Below are 16,849 nucleotides of genomic sequence, written 5' to 3'. Positions count from 1 at the left end.
AGGGCCAGATTGTGAAAATGCCAAACAGAGGAATTTTAATTTGATCCTGGTGGTAACAAGGGGTCATCATCATGATGATTTATGGTGGATTATAACAGTTATTACTACTATCCTGTGCCTTTAGGCAAGTCAGTTCCCCTCTCTGGGACCCAGTTTTTCTCATCGGAAAAATTAAGATATTAGATCATAGGTCTGGAGCTAAAAGGGATATCAGAGGTCATGTAGTTTAACCTTCTCATTTTACAGATAAGGAAACTGAGGCCAACGGAGGTTAAATGACTTGCCTAAGGCTGCACAAGCACTAAGCGTCAGAGGCAGGATTTGAACTTGGGTCCTCTGATCCCAAAACCAGTGCTCCTCTCATCGTATCACTCTAGATTAAATGAATTTATGAACTTTAGAATTAAAAAAATATTTGATCAACTTTATAATTTTTAAAAATCTACTCACAAACATCCATAGTAACTTTAACCTTAAAGACAGAAGGAAGTTAGGTAGGGATCCCTAACTTCCTTCTAGCTTTATGATTAAACAAACATATCTCTTACACCATTTTGGTCACTTTTTTATAACAGCACTATAACAATGCTAATGCGACTGCCTTCCGGGTCAGTGGCTATTAGCCTCTAGTTATCTGAATTCATCCACCCTTCCCTTTTGGGGGGGTGTTTGAGTTGCCGCTGTACCAAAGGACATGAGGTGAGAGTGAATTAAACATAGACAAAATCATGCTGTCAATACCTCCCTGTAAGAGTAGGTCTCCAAGACATGGGAGGTAAGAGAATTCCTTTTGGTTCCAAAAAGGGTGAGGCATCTGGCTTCTACTCATCTTACAGGGGTTTGGGGAAATCACTGTCCTGTAGTGGGAGGAACACTGGCTTGAAAGTCAGAAGACTTATGTTTAAATGCAGGTTCTTTTATTTACTTCCTGTGTGACATTGGACAAGTTCCTTTTCAAAATTCAATGAGGTCATCCTGACGTTGGACCTGGAGTTGAAAGACCTCAGTCTGCATTTATTACTTATGCGAACTTATGAGGCCTCTCTGAGACTCAGTTTCCTCACCTATAAAATGAAGGGGTCGGACTAGATGGCCTCAGTGTTTCCTTCGATCTCTAAATCTACAATTCTATGAAAATAGCATCCTTATTTCTCTGTTAGCCGCATTGTTGAGGAAATAAAGTGCGTGTGGAGTTCTGGTGCCATCTAGTGGTCATTATAGGGAGAACCAGCTTTTTTTTTTCTCCTTAAGTAAAATCAGTTAAAAATGGAAGACCTGGAAATTCTAATAAAGTGGAAAACAGTAGTATTGTGAGCTTCTTGTAAGTCCAGAATATGAAAAAAATGATTTTCACTTTCCAAGTAGTTGAATCACAAAGTAGGAGTCTTTAAGTACTGAATAATGCAATGATCCATCACGGTTCCAGAAGACCAATGATGAAGCATGCTACCCTCCAGACAGAGAGGTGACAAATTTAAAGTGTAGACCTGGACACAGATTGTTTGAAAATTTGTTTTGCTTCATTATGAATATTTGTTAGAATTATTTTGTTCCACTTTTTTTTTCTAATGGGGTTAGAGGGAGAGAGTTGGGAAGCAAAGAGGAATAGGGATAGAATTGCCACACACGCACACACACACACCCGCACACGCACACACCAAAAAAGAAAAGAACAGCAAGAGGATGATTAAAAAATTTTAGATGCATAAAAGAGAACAGAAGGAATCACAGACAAGCAGGGAAGATTTGAAAACAATATGCTAGATTAATTATATACTTAAGCAAAGAACTATACAAAATGGAGATTTATAGTTTCTTATGGAAAAAATAGACAGATAGATGGACAGATAGATGATAGATGGATAGATAGATAGATAGATAGATAGATAGATAGATAGATAGATTCTCCAAAAAATATAAGAATCTACTGAGAAATGACTGGCTTTGGAGTCATAGTATCTGGGTTTGAATTACTGTAGAAAATTGGAAACTAGAAAATGCTTTATGACCATTTCTTGAGTATGTTCTTGAGGGGATTTTTTTGAGGTTTAGTTAGACTCAATGGTCTCTGAAGTTCCTTCCAACTCTGAGATTCTGTAATTCTGCTGCTTCTGTGACCCTAAAAAAGTCAGAACTTTACAATTTCCTAATGTTTAAAGTAAACTAGATGATTTTAGCATCATAGATTTAGGGCTGAAAGGTCCTAGCCCTCATTTTAGGCAGTTAGGTGGCACAGCAAATACTCAGGAAGACCTGCGTTCAAATTTGGCCACAGACACTTACTAGCTATGTGACCATGGGGAAGTCATTTAACCCCATTTGCCTCAGTTTCTTCATCTGTAAAATGAGCTGGAGAAGAAAATGGCAAAAGCCACTCCAGTATCTTTGCAGAGAAAACCTCCAAAAGGGTCACGAAGAGTCAGACTCCACCAAAACAACCAACCAACAATGGTGCTCATTTTATGGATGAGAAGTGAAATGGCAATGAGTGACAGAAACAGAATTGGTACCCATGTCCTTTGACTCCAAATCCAACTGTCTTCCCATTGCTACACACTATTAGCTTTGGGATCCTTTCAATTCTAAATCAGTTGTCTCAGTGGTAACCAAGAAGGTCAGTTTCAGGAGGGGGGGACCAGCTGATTTCTGCATCCAAAGAGCCAGAATCACAGAATTAAGAGTTGGGAGGAACCTCAGCAGTCCCCTAGTCCAACCCACTCACTAAAGGAATCTCCGCTATAATATGCCCAACTAATTGTGAACACTGAGGAGGCACAAGGAAATAAAGGCCCTTCCCTACCAAGGCTGAAAGAGAGGAAGTTCGCTGCCACAGCCTGCCAGCCATAGGGTTATGTTGTAGGTTGGTGGGACTCCAGTCACAGAAAAGGATTCGATGAGCTTCCCCCCTGGCCGAGCTGTTCTGGAATTGATTTGGGAAACTGAAAGAAAGGAAAAAGAAAATAAGCTTCACGAATCAAAAAGTGATGACGGATGGGAGAAAGACCCTCGTGGGGATACCGAGTTCCAAACCAATCAGTCAGTCAATGAGCATTTAATGGGGATACAGAGAAAGGGAAAAGAGAAAATGTCCACATAAAACATGGGTTCCCCTCCATATATAACCCTTACTAATGCAATCAGAGGGTGCAGTGGATTGAGTACCTGGCCTAGAGTCAGAAAGACTCATCTTTCTGAGTTCAAATCTGGCCTCAGACATTTATTAGATGTATGACCCTGGGCAAGGCACTTAACCTTTTTGCCTCAGTTTCCTCATCTGTAAAAAGAGCTGGAGAGGGAAATGGTAAGCCACTCTAGTATCTTTGCCAAGAAACCCCAAAAATGATCACAAAGAGTTAGACATCACTGAAAAAAAGACTGAACAACACTGTAATTGGAGGGGAATGAAAGAATGAAGTGCCTGTGGCACCTGACAGGTCAATACCAAGAGAAAAATGTGAAATGAAGTTTCTATCATAACCAGGCTAAGACACATTAAGGTCATAGTTGAATGACTCTACTGCCAAGGCTTTCATAATGGAAGCATAGAAATGAACGTAATCAACAAATAATTTTTTTGATGGCCTGTCCTCTCTTCATTCTACCTCCTCCTTACAATTTCTGAGAATTCTGTCCTGAACCTGCTCAGACATACCAACAGAGGACGTTGACTTAACATAACAGAATTCTGGAGTGTTTGATCAACCAAAAAGTACCAGATTGGTCTTAATGTAAGCTCCTTGGGGGTCGGAATGGTTTTATTTTTGCCTTTATGCCCCTAGCTCAAGTACGGTGTCTAGAATACAGTAGGGGCTTAACAAATGCTTCTTGGTTGGTTGATTGATTGATTTATAGGCCAAACTTTGCTTCCTAGAAGTAGCATTCCTAAAACATAGGCGCTAATTATAACCATTGTCATAGTACCATAAGTAAAACTTAGGCCTCTCTTGTCTTCTAGTAGTCCAGAGGAAAGTGACAGAAACCCAGCCTATTTCTGATGGCTGTGTTGCTGCTGCAGAAGGCAAGAGGTGCTATTCAGATTCAGGTGCTATTTGCATACCTATTCCAAGTCCCTTACAAATAAGAACCTTGTTGCAAACCACCCCCTCATCTCTCTATCCCTTACTCTCAGCTCTATCCCTGAAGCTGCTGGGAACTTGGACCTGGAGGACATCCCTGGGATCCTCTTCCCCAAAGAGATTCAACCTTGATTGATGACTCAAAGGCTGTAGCTTGAAGCTTCTAAGGTGGTGAAAGGCAATGTGTTGTAGTGGATAAAGAGATAACCTTGGACCTGGTTCAAGTCCTGTCTCTGACACAAAGTAGACAGTGGACAAGTCATTTAACCTCTCAGGGTCCACAAACAATTCTTGAAAACTCTAAGTTGGAGATGAGATGCTGCCATATTCAGGTAGAGAGAGTACCCTACATCAAGCCCCAGGGCAAAATTCCAGAGTAAGACTGTGACAACAATACTACTTGCCACTACTGTCACTGTGTAGGAACAAAACCACCAGCACACAACATAGCTGTTCTTTGATCTGTTTTTCTAAGGAAAGCAATTTTAAGGGGTTAACAATCTTACTTTAATTAAACATGCATATATCATTCACTTTGTTCAAGGCAGAAAGTCAGCACCCTGAACTTCAGAGAAAACACAAACAGAAATTCCAAGCAGAAATTATATAAACAGAGCAAATAACACAAATCAGCAGACAGGGCTTCTATCTGTCCATAGCAATACATACATAGTTACCAGAGACAGAAGCACCAACATCTGGTTTTTCAAAGCCGAGGAGCTCCGTAACAACTACCCAGAGTCTCTTCTGGCCAAATCACATGAACACTCTTTGAATGAGTGAGCCCCAGAGCAAAATGCTAACTTCAGAGTGTATATATACACTTCTCCAGGGTCAGAGGGCGTCACAACCATACGACTCAAACCCATGTGACCTAGGCCTTCCTGTGACTCAAGCAGATCATCAAAGACTCTTGATTCAGTTAAAGACTCTTGATTGAAACAAAGGCAAGACTCAATCAAAGGTACTCAATAGCCTTAGTGTTGAAGAACACTCAAACAGAAAACAACAAAAAAATCCCACCCTGCTTGCCATTACAGAGGCCAAACCAGATTAAAATGTAATTAGGAAATATTTAACAAAATAAATAAAAATATAACAGAAATAATATTAATTTATGATTTTCTAAGTCAATATGAAACTGTAGTCAGTTTCTATTTGACACAGCTGCCCTACACCAATGAAATCATGGAACTCCTTGTCCAATAAAAAGTTTATTTATATCTGTATATTTGTATATGTGATAGAGAGAGAAGGGGAGGGGAATAGATAGATAATAGAAAGATGGACAGGTAGATAGATAGGTAGGCTGATAGAAAATATCTAGCTAGCCTTCAGTCTATTATGTCCCAACCTGACACTAGCAGGCTGTGTCCTCATAGAGGATACTACTCTGTGGATCCCCAATTCTCAAGTTATGGCACATAAGCCCCAACTGGTTATCTTTAATTCAAACCACTAGATATGAATAATTTAAAGCAGAGGTATTGACCAACATGATAAAATAAGAACAGTGCTACAAAGCATTGGCCCCATTAGACCATCATGGAATGTATTCTGCAACACATATATACAATATCATTGAGGAGAGTAAGCATAAACTAAAAATCACTGATGATGACGTAGGAAATGCATGAGGCCAAGGAAATTCATGTCTCTGGCACTGCAGAGCCCTAATATCGTTTCTCTTCTTGGGTCATCCTCATCATCCTCCCCACTAGATGCAATGTCTCTATTGGACAGATTGCTGAGCAGGGCTCTCTGGGCCTGCTTCTCTCCATAACTCAACTTCCAGCTGCCAGGGCTAATTTTCCCTTCAATATGTGATCAGCTCTTTTTTCTACTGCCAGGAATCATGCTTCTTGAAGGTGCTTCCTGTCCACACTAGCTTTTTTGCGCTCTCTCTCTCTCTCTCTCTCTCTCTCTCTCTCTCTCTCTCTCTGTCTGTCTCTCTCTCTCTTTCTCTCTCTCTCTCTCCCCCATGCTGGATGCAGTAAGCTTCCTATTTGTGGGTCAATCCATTCATCGAAAGATGTCATGGTCAATGCAGGGAAAAGAGAGAAATTTTCTCTCCCCTTGCTTCTCTCTGGGACAGAGCCAGAAGTTATACTCCCCACAGCTGATTCCTGCCTCAAATATTCCTTGACTCTCTCTCCCTTAAGGCTAACAAACTTATTTTTTAAATTTTCACCAGGGATGTACCCAGTCTTCAGCGAACTATTGACCAGCTGCCCTTCTAACTACTTCAAGAAAATCTCTTAACACTCCAAAAGAAGAGAGCAAAGTAGGGGTTTCTTTAACACATTAACATCTCATTATCTCTTTTATCTACCCCTAATTTCTATCAATTAGATCACCTGAGCTGAGAGTTGAAGGACTCCATACCTACATGTAGAAATATGTTTATAGGTGGGAAAAAAATCAAAAGATTTAAGAGTGCAGCCTGTCTTTAGACCAATACAGCATTATTTACTAAGTAACTACATTTTAGCCAGCACTATGACAGGTACAATAGAGATTATGACAGGAACGGAAAATAACATCCGCACTCAATTTTTCACCTTCTACTTGGAAAGACAAAACTTATCCTAGCAAATTCTGTTGATGGCGCAAGACTCTATGATTCAAAACTAAATTGAGTGGTACAAACCATTGGCAATATTCCTGCTATTATTTTGTTAGTTATGAGCACATGACTGACATGTGCAGTGTACTATAAAGACTAAGTGTATATGTAGAGCGTTTACTGTGTAAACCAAATGCAATTTCAGACAAAGTTAATCTGACATATATAATGGGATATGTGTTTACTTGGAGGGACAAGACAAAGAAGAAGAGACAAAGGAGACAGAAGGGCAGGAGAGCCAGAATTGCCCGTTGTCATAGATGCCAAGGGAGGTATGAGGTTTCTTGTAACAGGATCTAGGGGATAATTGTACTGTACAGTAAATAGACATAAATAGCAAATACGATGACTGTAATTAGTATTACACAACCCAAATAATTGTTTCCTTAATCTCTTTTCTTTATGTCAGTTTTCCTTATGTATATGTATAATTAGTGACAAGGTTGACAGTTCCCCTTGATTTCATTCAATCTTCAGGGTCAAAATCACATAAATATTAAGAGATAAATGTCCTGGCAGGGTTTCTGTGTTCTTAATTCAACCACCTCTAGGCCCAGAGTGAAATCCCATTCAATCTCATTTGGACTCCTTACCTAAACCAATCTGTCCTACTCTATGCCCTAGACCAGGTGACCTAAGGACCAGAAAGTGGAGGCAGCAGACCCAGAAGGCCATAGTCTGCCTACTAACCATAATCAACACACACAATTACATGGGAGAGGTAAGGGGAGAAGGGAGTTGGGGAGAGACAGGGATATGCTGCTAAATATTTGACAACCTGCTCTCTGGAGGAGAAATGCAGCATTGACACACTTTTAAGTTTAATTTGCATTATTAACATTTTCTTTACTTTCTTAAATCTAGAAAATCAAGCCCTGATTTGCAGTATTTATAGATTTTTCAAGGTATAGGTCTTCACACTGAAAATTTAACAATCAGCTCATCTCCCATGAGATAGTTAGAGATGGCTCTAGCACAGAGATGCCCAATTCACATCAGCATGTGGCCTTGCAAAACTCTTGAGTGCTACCAGAACCAGATTAAAATGTAATTAGGAAATGTTTAAAAAATAAATAAAAGTATAATACAACATAGATGATGTTAAATTTTGGTTTTCTAAGTTAATATGTGGCCTGAAGGGATCCAATTTTACCTTACTCTAACACATCCCTAGGAGTAGGGGAGAAAGGGAAAGAAAAACTCAGGAGATGGTATTAGAGTCCATGGAAGGGGAGGCCATATAATGAGGACAAGTTGGGAATCTCTATCATCTGGGGAAGAAGGAAGATTTATAATTAAGGGAGAGGTTGAAAGACCAAAGGTAAGAAAAATCCAGGCCCCTAGCTGTCCTTTCTGACCTGTTCCACTTTCCCAACCCTCAGGGACCTTAAGAGGACCAGGTTTAGTCAGTCAAAGCTGCAAATAAAGATACTCATGATCTATTTTATCACAATCAACAAATAAAGCAATAAAAACACCCCCCCCCATCTGATTGGGAAGCAGTTTTGCATAATGGGAAGCTTCAGGGCTAAAATTCCAAAAGACCTAGGTTTGAATCCTTCTTTAGGTATTTCCTAGCTGTATGACTTCATAAAGTCTCTCTGAACCTCAGTCTCCTTAGCTTTAAAATTGAGGATATTAATAACACTTACCTCACAGAGTATAGAGAAAATCAAATGAGAAAAACATAAAATGCTTTGCAAACTTCAAAAAGCTATGTAAATGTTACTTAGTTATTATTATCTGTTCTGGGCTGCCATAAACTTATTTAACAGGATTTAATTCCATAACTAAAGATTTTAAAAGCTCAAAAATGCACACACCTGGAGAGTGAACACATGGTTGCGAGTGAATTTTAGTCAGTGTGTAAATAGGATCCACCCTTTCTTCTTTGAAAGGAGTTAGGAAAAAAAGGGCAAGTATCCAGTGTCTGAAGTGGGAAAGGGGATTTCATTGAAGAAGAGGTTGGGGAAAGGCAGAAAGGAGACACTGAATATCAACTTATTAAGGCCTTGATTTATCTTCAACCACGACCACCTATTTCTTTTTTCTTTTTGTCTTTGAATTCTCCTTGCCCATCACAGTACTTAAGCATAATAGGCTCATACACATTTGTTAAATTTAATTGAACTGGAACATACAAAATTTGTCCTCCTCTGTAGTTAGGTAATGAAGCACAAAACTAGAGGGAATTCATACTCTGTATGCCCTTCATGTCCACTGTCAATCTTATCAATTCTACTTCCACAACATTCCTTGCATCTGTCACCTCCTCTCTACTTTTGTAGCCACTGCTGTAGTTCAAATTTTCCCAACCTCCCTACCCTTTGCTAATGCAAGAGATATACTGATTATAGTGGAGGGCAGTGGGGGATGTTGGCCGCCTGTTAATCAGCATGTCTGAGAGCAGACTCCCCTTCTTTTTTCTGAGAAGGCCTTTTTCCTGTGTATCAAAAACTTCCAGACCAGGTGTGGTTCACCAGGGATGGGGTCCCTGGACCCAGACGTGGTCTTAGATAATAGGACTTTTTCTTATGGATATCCTTGGCTGAATCTTCAACTCACAACTTTTGTCAGCTCTCTTAGCAATGGAGAAAATTCCTTTCTCATGCCATGGAGATCATAAAATTTGATGCTGACAGCCTGCGATGAGACTAAAAGTACTTTATGGCTTGGCATTTCTTCACTAAATAAAGTATAAAGAAAATGAAGATGAAAGGGGGGGTTGAAATGTGGAAATGAGAGCTATAAGCAGGGGTGTTGACCCACGTGGGGGTGGGGGTTAGGTGTTTTTGGATAGGCTGTGAACCCTGAAATGCCTAACCAATGGGATACAGGGAGTGAAATGGGAATCAGGAAGTCTTAAAAGGCTTTGTAATTGTCTGAAAGGGCATGTCTCCTTATGGGTCACCCGGATTCTTGCCATCTCTGGCAAGAGAAAGATTAATAAAATCTTTCCTTAATTCACTGAGGGCCATGTGGTGTTTTCTGGTAAGATGATTATTTCTCACACAAGGACTAAGGCAGATATAGAAAAACAGAAAATGGCAAAGGACAAATTAAAGGACTCTCATCCCTACAATTCAGTCCTAACATTTTCTTATGGGAATATGGAAAGTGTCTGTGACTTTGTGAGCACGGGGAACTCTTGATACAGGACTTTCTCCACCAATTTACCTAAAAGAATTGAGTTGCAGATTAGGAGCTAAGTTTTACCTCATAATTTCCTAGGACTTTGGGTGCACATTACTTGACCCAATAATTTTGATAAGCTCTATTTTGTGATAACAATAGTCATGCTCATGTGCTTCTACTGACACTAAGCTGACTCAGAAGTCAGAACTTGAGGATATGAGAGCGAATTGAGCTGGTTTCCCCACTTTTAGCTGGTTCTCCATCAGTTGAGTGATCGATTTCATGCCATATACATTTCATTTCTTTCTTTTGTTGTGCTTTGTGTTGCTAGGTTTATAAGAATTAATATTAGAACAAGAAAATGTGCAAATGTATCTCTTTAAGAGCATGATTCAATGACTGGTAGAGATACCATAGCAATGGTATGAGAAAGTAAAAACCCTCAAGGATCATTCAATCCTACGATGAAACAGGATCATTCACACCAAATGGCAACAGACATTGTAGACAAAAAACAAAACACAATGCCAAGAGAGGATAAACTATTGCTACAAAATATCTTAATTATTCCTTGGAAAACAAGCAGGTAGAGTGACCAGAGTGCTGAACTTAGAGTCAGGAAGACCTGAGTTCAAATCCTTCCTCAGACAATAGCTGTATGAACTTGGGCAGTGTGCTTAACCTCTCTCAGCTTCAGTTTACACGTCTATAAAATAGGAATAATGATAACGCAACTCCCTGGGTTGTTTTGAAGATCAAGTGAAATAATGTGAAAAGTGAAGATCCTAATGAAATATGTAAAGTGTTTTCTAAACTTTAAATTGCTACATAAATGAGAGCTATTAGAGTATAGCATATGCTTCCTGAAGTTGGAGAGAGAGAAAAAAAAACAAGAACAGGGGAAAAAATAGCTGCCAATCTTTACATAAAGAAAAAAAATGCTTGCAATGTGCAAGATAATACAAAGACTGGAATACTAAATATTGGGAGGGAAGCAATGTTTTTGGATGAAACTTACTTTTTCATTCACAGTACCATTGTTAGGAGAAATGCAGGTAAGACTGTAAGGTGGGTTCATCTACTGTAAAACACCCACCCAAAAAACTATTTTAAGGATTTTTTACTTCCAGCCGAGCTGCAAGTCTGGTCCCCATTGAGAAAATGACGAACTCTGAGAAATCTGTTGATATACCGACAAACAGAATGGTTATACAATTACAGAAATTCCCAAATGGAGATGGAATGTTGCAACTTAGCCATATACCATTCCACATCACTAAAGGCTGAGAAGTTTATCCAAGAGGAGACAAATATGATTTGATGGCCTACGATCTAACCTGATTTAGACAACATTGAAAATCTAATCAAGACTTGACCTGAGAAACTGGACTCGAAGGTACTTTTAATGTCCAATTGAATTAAGGTTTAGTTTCATGGTGAAGAATTAAATAAAGGTTTCAAAATCTTGTTAACTCAATGCCAAATCTCGGAAATAGGTGATTACAGAAAAATGCTAACCTATTGCATGGTAAAAGTTTCTGTTTTTAAGATGTAAAAAGTTGTAGCATTTAGTATAAGTCAATAGCTTTAATGGTTTTACTTTGTCCCAGTTAATTTGCACAACACCGTAACAGTGAAGGGCTGCCTGAAGCACACAGGCAAGAAATGTCAGAGGTGGTACTTGCACTCTAAGCCTGACATTCTAGCTATTATGCCATGCTGCATTTCTAACAATTTCTTAGAAGTAAGATGATAAGGACAAGGGTCAAGGGAAGACAAACTAGGGAGCCTCTAGTCTCTGCCACTGTATTGATGTTCAGTCATCTTTCAGTCATGTCTGACTCTTCGTTACCCCATTTGGGGTTCTCTTGGCAAAGATACTGGAATGGTTTGCCATTTCCTTCTCCAGCTCATTTTACAGGTGAGGAAACTGAGGCCAACAAGGTTAAGGGACTTGCCCAGGGTCACAGAGCTAGTAAGTGTCTGAGGCTGGAATTGAACTACTGAACATGAGCCTTCCTGATTGTAAGTCCAGTGCCCTATCTACTGCATCACCTAGCTGCCATAACCATTATAAAGCATATACCATTCCTTTCTTTTAAACTATAAAGTACAAGATTCATGATAATGTTATAGATCTAAGCTAGAAGGAACCTTAGATGTCATCCAGTCCAAACACCTCATTTTTCGGTTGAGGAAGTTGAGGCACAGAGAAGTTATGATTTGTCCACACAGGTAGTAAATAACAGAAGGATTCAAATTCAGGCTTTATAATGTCAAGTTCATTCCTCTTTCTATGGGAGGTCACTGAAATGATCTATACCATCAGTTGTCAGCCCTCTTTTAGGTAGCTTCATTTAACTGTTTTAGCGCATATAGTCTAGGAAGAGGAAGTAATTTCTATTTGTTAGGTGGTATCTCCAATATCAAAATAAACTATATAGGTAAAAGAAAAGAAAATAACCAGTAACAAGTAAGGTAGAGAAAAGTGTTTGACAGACAGGGAAAGAGACTGGAATTTGATAATCACCTGCTAAATTTCTATCTGCAACAATAATTTCATCTATGTAGAACTGACTCTTCTCGCGGACTTGGGGAAACACATCGATCTGTTGCACCAGCACAGGGGAGTTGGCCAGATGATCGTGGAGGCCCTCAGAATGACGCACACATGTCTCCCAGATGTCATTACAGACAAACTTCCAGCTGAAAAACAACAGACAGGGTGCACACATGATAAGTAGCAGAGGTGGCCTGAAGGGTGGCTTAGAAACCCCTCTTCTTTGGGAATGGGCAGACTGAGTTTGGGAGGGTGGAATTTAAGCAGTAATTCTCAGAAACTTCTGGTCTCCAGATTACTTGGATGGGAAAAAGATCCCTGACATCAGGTAACCTACCAAATTGTCGACCAGTGAGGGAAAAGAAGTCTTCTTCTAGCAAAGGTTCTTAACCTGGGATCCATGGATCTGCAATAGGTCCATGAATAGATTTCAAAGGGCATCTGTGAACTTGGATGAGGAGAAAATCACATCTTTATTTTCACTAACATAACTGGAAGTGTGGCATTTTCTTCTATTGTGAATTTTAAAACAAACATCTTGAGAAGGGGTCTATAGGCATTGCCAGGATGCCAAAGAGGTCCATGACCCCAAAAAGATTAAGAACCCTTGCATTAGAATGCATGAAAAGAAAGGCACAGTTTTTTGATGAGATGCCACTTGAGTTAGTCATTATTGATTCATGCCTGAAACAAGAGTGAATGCCTTCATGCTGCATACTCTAAGAGAGCATAAATAAGCATTAAAGGTCCCAGCCCACATGATACATGAAGTACTCTTGAGGACTACACTTTGGACATTCATCTCAGACTCCCATTTTTTAATTTGCACAATAGTTTACCATGGGTACTTGTGCCCGACTCTCTATTTCACCCCTCTGTGAATGTTACAAAAAATGAATCAAGCAAGCATTTATTAAGCACCTTGTATGTACTAGCCACTGTGCTGGATGCTGGAGCTGCAAAGGCTAAAACAATCCTTGCCCTCAAGGACCTTACATGCTATTCGGGGAAACATTATTTGGAGTCAGAGGGCCTAGGATCACATCTTGGCTCTTTTGTTTACTACCTATGTGATCTTGAGGAAGTCACTTCCCCAATCAGGGCCTTGATTTTGTTATCTTTAAAATGAAGAGTTGGACTAAATGGCCTCTACATTTTCATCCAATTCTAAATTTAAATTCTATTATCTTACAATCCTAGGCAAAATATCTGCAAAGTAAATACAAAGGGAATGGGGCAGGGAGGTACTAGCAATTGGGAGGGATTGGGAAGGACCTTAGGGTAGTTGAGTTAAGCTTTTGAGGAAGCTAGAGATTCTAGAGGGGCAGCTAGTTGGTACAGTGGGTAGAGTGCCAGACCTGGAATCAAGAAGATTCATCTTCCTGAGTTCAAATCTGACCTCAGACACTCACTAGCTTTGTGTCCCTGAGTGAGGCACTTAACCCTGTTTGCCTCAGTTTCCTCATCTGCCAAATGAGCTGAAGAAGGCAATGGCAAATTGCTCCAGTATCTCTGCCAAGAAAATCCCAAATGGGGTCACAAAGAATTAGATACAACTGGAAAAATGACTGAAGAAATTCTGGGAGGCAGAGGTGAGGAGAGGATGTTGGAATTCCACCAGGAATGCTGAGGAGTTCCACTACACTACCATAAGCCAGATAGGGGGACAGCCCGTATAAAGTCGGGGAGATGGGAGATGAATCCCCATGTTCAAGGAACAGTGAATAGGCAAGTTTGATTAAAAAGTAGAGTTCATGAAAGAGATTATTGTATCATAATCATGGAAAGTAAGGCTGGAGAAAGATTGTAAAGGACTTTAAACATCTGAGAAATTTTTACTTCATCCTAGAAGCAATGAGGAGCTATTGGAGTTTTTTGAGCAGAGGAATAACATGGCTGAGCTTGTGCATTAAGAAAATCAGTTTGCCAGTTGTGTGAGTCTGAATTAAATAGGACAGGAGTGGGGAACTTGCGGCTTCAAGGCCACATGTGGCCCTCTAGGTCCTCAAGTGTGACTCTTTTTTTTTTTTGGAGGGGAGAAGACAGAGCAATTGGGGTTAAGTGACTTGCCCAAAGTAACACAGCTAGAAAGTGTATCAAGTGTCTGTGGCTGGATTTGAACTCAGGTCCTCCTCAGGTCCAGATCAGTGCTCTATTCACTGAGCCACCTAGCTGCCCCCACAAGTGTGGTTCTTTGACTGAATCCAAACTTCCCAGAACAAATCCCCTTAATAAAAAGATTTGCTCTGTAAAACTTGGACTCGGTCAAAAGGCCTCACCCAAGGTTCTTCTCCCCTGAGATAAGAGAAAGATTAGAGGAAGGTGAAATAGGCCAGTACTATGGAAAGGCTCACCATGACTGATATCATTTATGTTACAGTCGTACCCATGATTACTATAAGTGATGTCATCTTCTAGGAAGGATACTCTGTCTTGAAATTTAAATTTGTTAGCTATTATTGATGATAATAATTAATTTCTCTTATTTTGACCCTCTACTGATCATAATGGATTATGGGATCATAATGCCTAGTACAATCAGACACTGTAAATAGTCGTTACCCTAGGTGTATTGTTGCCTTCGTCTTAAGGAAACATGAACCCCAACTCTCTGATTTTAAACAGAACTTCTCTCCCAAATTAAGTACCTTTCAGGCCTCAACTGCTCTGGATTCCATCCACATGCAATCCTCTTCTTTACAATCTTATGAAATTTACTTGTGAAGGATACTGAGATGGTCATGGTATCATTCATATGGCCTTTATATGCAAAGCACAGCTAGAGATAGAAAACATCCTTTTGTCGATTAATTCAAGCAGCAATTATTCAACAAGTATTTACTGAACAGCCAGTATTTGATCAACACTGTCCTAGACGTTAAAGGACAGAGATAGATAGATTGTCAGACAGATAGATAGATAGATAGATGATAGATGGATAGATAGATAGATGATAGATAGATAGATGATAGATGGATAGATAGATTAAAATTAGATAGATGGATAGATAGATATAAAGAGGTAGGTATGTAGGCAGATAGAGATATAAAGACAGGTAGATAGATACATAGAAAAAATAGAGATAGGTAGATAAGTAGATAGATAGGTAGATAGATAGATAGATAGATAGATAGTCATGAAGATGAGATCAACAAAAAAGTTTTGGGAACCACCACCCCATAAGTTAAAATTGAGGTTGAAAGAGTTAAATAAATTTTCCATGGAGGGTCGGAGATTGGATTTAAAGCCAAGTCTCTCCTGACTCCAAGTTCAGAACATGGTAATCAACGATTCCATGATGATACACTAGATGCAGCTCTAAGGTAGTAGTCAAGTAGCTGGATCTTGTTATTGCCAAAAAATCTTAGCGATAATTACTTTGTGTCTCAGTTTCCCATGCCCTAACTAGGAAAATAATGTCTATTCTGGTGACTTCTTCACATGGATTTTTTTAGGAGAGATGAGAAGACAAATAGAAATTGTGTTATGACTTACATGGGTATATTGACCAAGCTGATATCTCATCCGCATGACTTCTGATGTTCTGACAAGATATTGAGGCTGGTGGATGCTGAACCTTCCACAGAAGGGCTCTGTCCCACTGCTAAGGTCCCCATCGGGACCAGAATCCTGTAGACCTGGTGGTAGTCATGATACAAAGAAAGATGGATGAGGTTAAAGAGAAATACCAGAAGGATGACTGGGAATATGTATGTTCAAATTCAAAAGTTTTTTTCTCACTCATTAAGTTTACTGAGATTTTTTTTAAAGATTTTCTTCTTTACATTCATACTCTATCTTATACTATATTTATTTATGTGTTATATACTTCCATGACACATTTAAGTTTAATTTGTACATTAACATTTTCTCTATCACTTAAGTCTAGATAATCAACAAAACAATAAACCAAGATCTGATTTGTAACATTCTCCAGTTTCTGAGGTGTAAATGCTTACACGGGCAAGCTAGGTGTTGCAGCAGATAGAATGCTGGCCCTGGAGTCAGAAAAACCCATCTTCCTGAGTTCAAATCTGGCCTCAGGCACTTACTACCTATGTGATCCTGGTCAAGTCACTTAACCTTTTTGTCTCAGTTCCTCATCTGTAAAATGAGCTGGAGAAGGAAATGGCAAATCATTCTAGTATCTGCCAAGAAAATCCTAAATGGTGTTGCCAGAAATTGGACACAACTGAATAACAGCAAACGCTTACACTGAAAATTTAACAACCGACTCTCCTTAGCTATTTTGAGCTTGCTCCAGTACAACTTTGTATAATATTCCCTATAAGAATATAAGCTCCTTGAAAGCAGGGATCAAATTCTTTTTCATGCCTAACAGAATAAATTCGTATAATAAAAGTTTGTTGAACACCTTGTTCAATACTTTCCAAGGGGCTTGCCCTGGGAGTGGATTTGGTGGCAAAGCAATGGCCAAAATTATTCAGTATT

General features: G+C 39.4%; 1 protein-coding gene across 1 annotated transcript in view; it reads right to left on the bottom strand.

The window, feature by feature from the left end:
* Window positions 1-16,849, bottom strand: part of PKHD1 (PKHD1 ciliary IPT domain containing fibrocystin/polyductin) — a 638,127-nt gene that overhangs the window by 551,483 nt on the left and 69,795 nt on the right. Inside the window, exons 18-21 of the mRNA XM_036768333.1 lie at window positions 15,893-16,035; window positions 15,046-15,176; window positions 12,368-12,543; window positions 2,801-2,939 (exon numbers count right to left, since the gene is read on the bottom strand). Coding sequence (XP_036624228.1) covers window positions 2,801-2,939; window positions 12,368-12,543; window positions 15,046-15,176; window positions 15,893-16,035 — 589 coding nt within the window. The remainder of the gene's footprint in view (window positions 1-2,800; window positions 2,940-12,367; window positions 12,544-15,045; window positions 15,177-15,892; window positions 16,036-16,849) is intronic.

The sequence above is a fragment of the Trichosurus vulpecula genome, chromosome 7, assembly GCF_011100635.1.
Source record: "Trichosurus vulpecula isolate mTriVul1 chromosome 7, mTriVul1.pri, whole genome shotgun sequence".
Taxonomy (NCBI): Eukaryota; Metazoa; Chordata; class Mammalia; order Diprotodontia; family Phalangeridae; genus Trichosurus; species Trichosurus vulpecula.
Note: the sequence above shows the minus strand (reverse complement) of the source record. Positions and strands in the feature narration are given on the sequence as shown.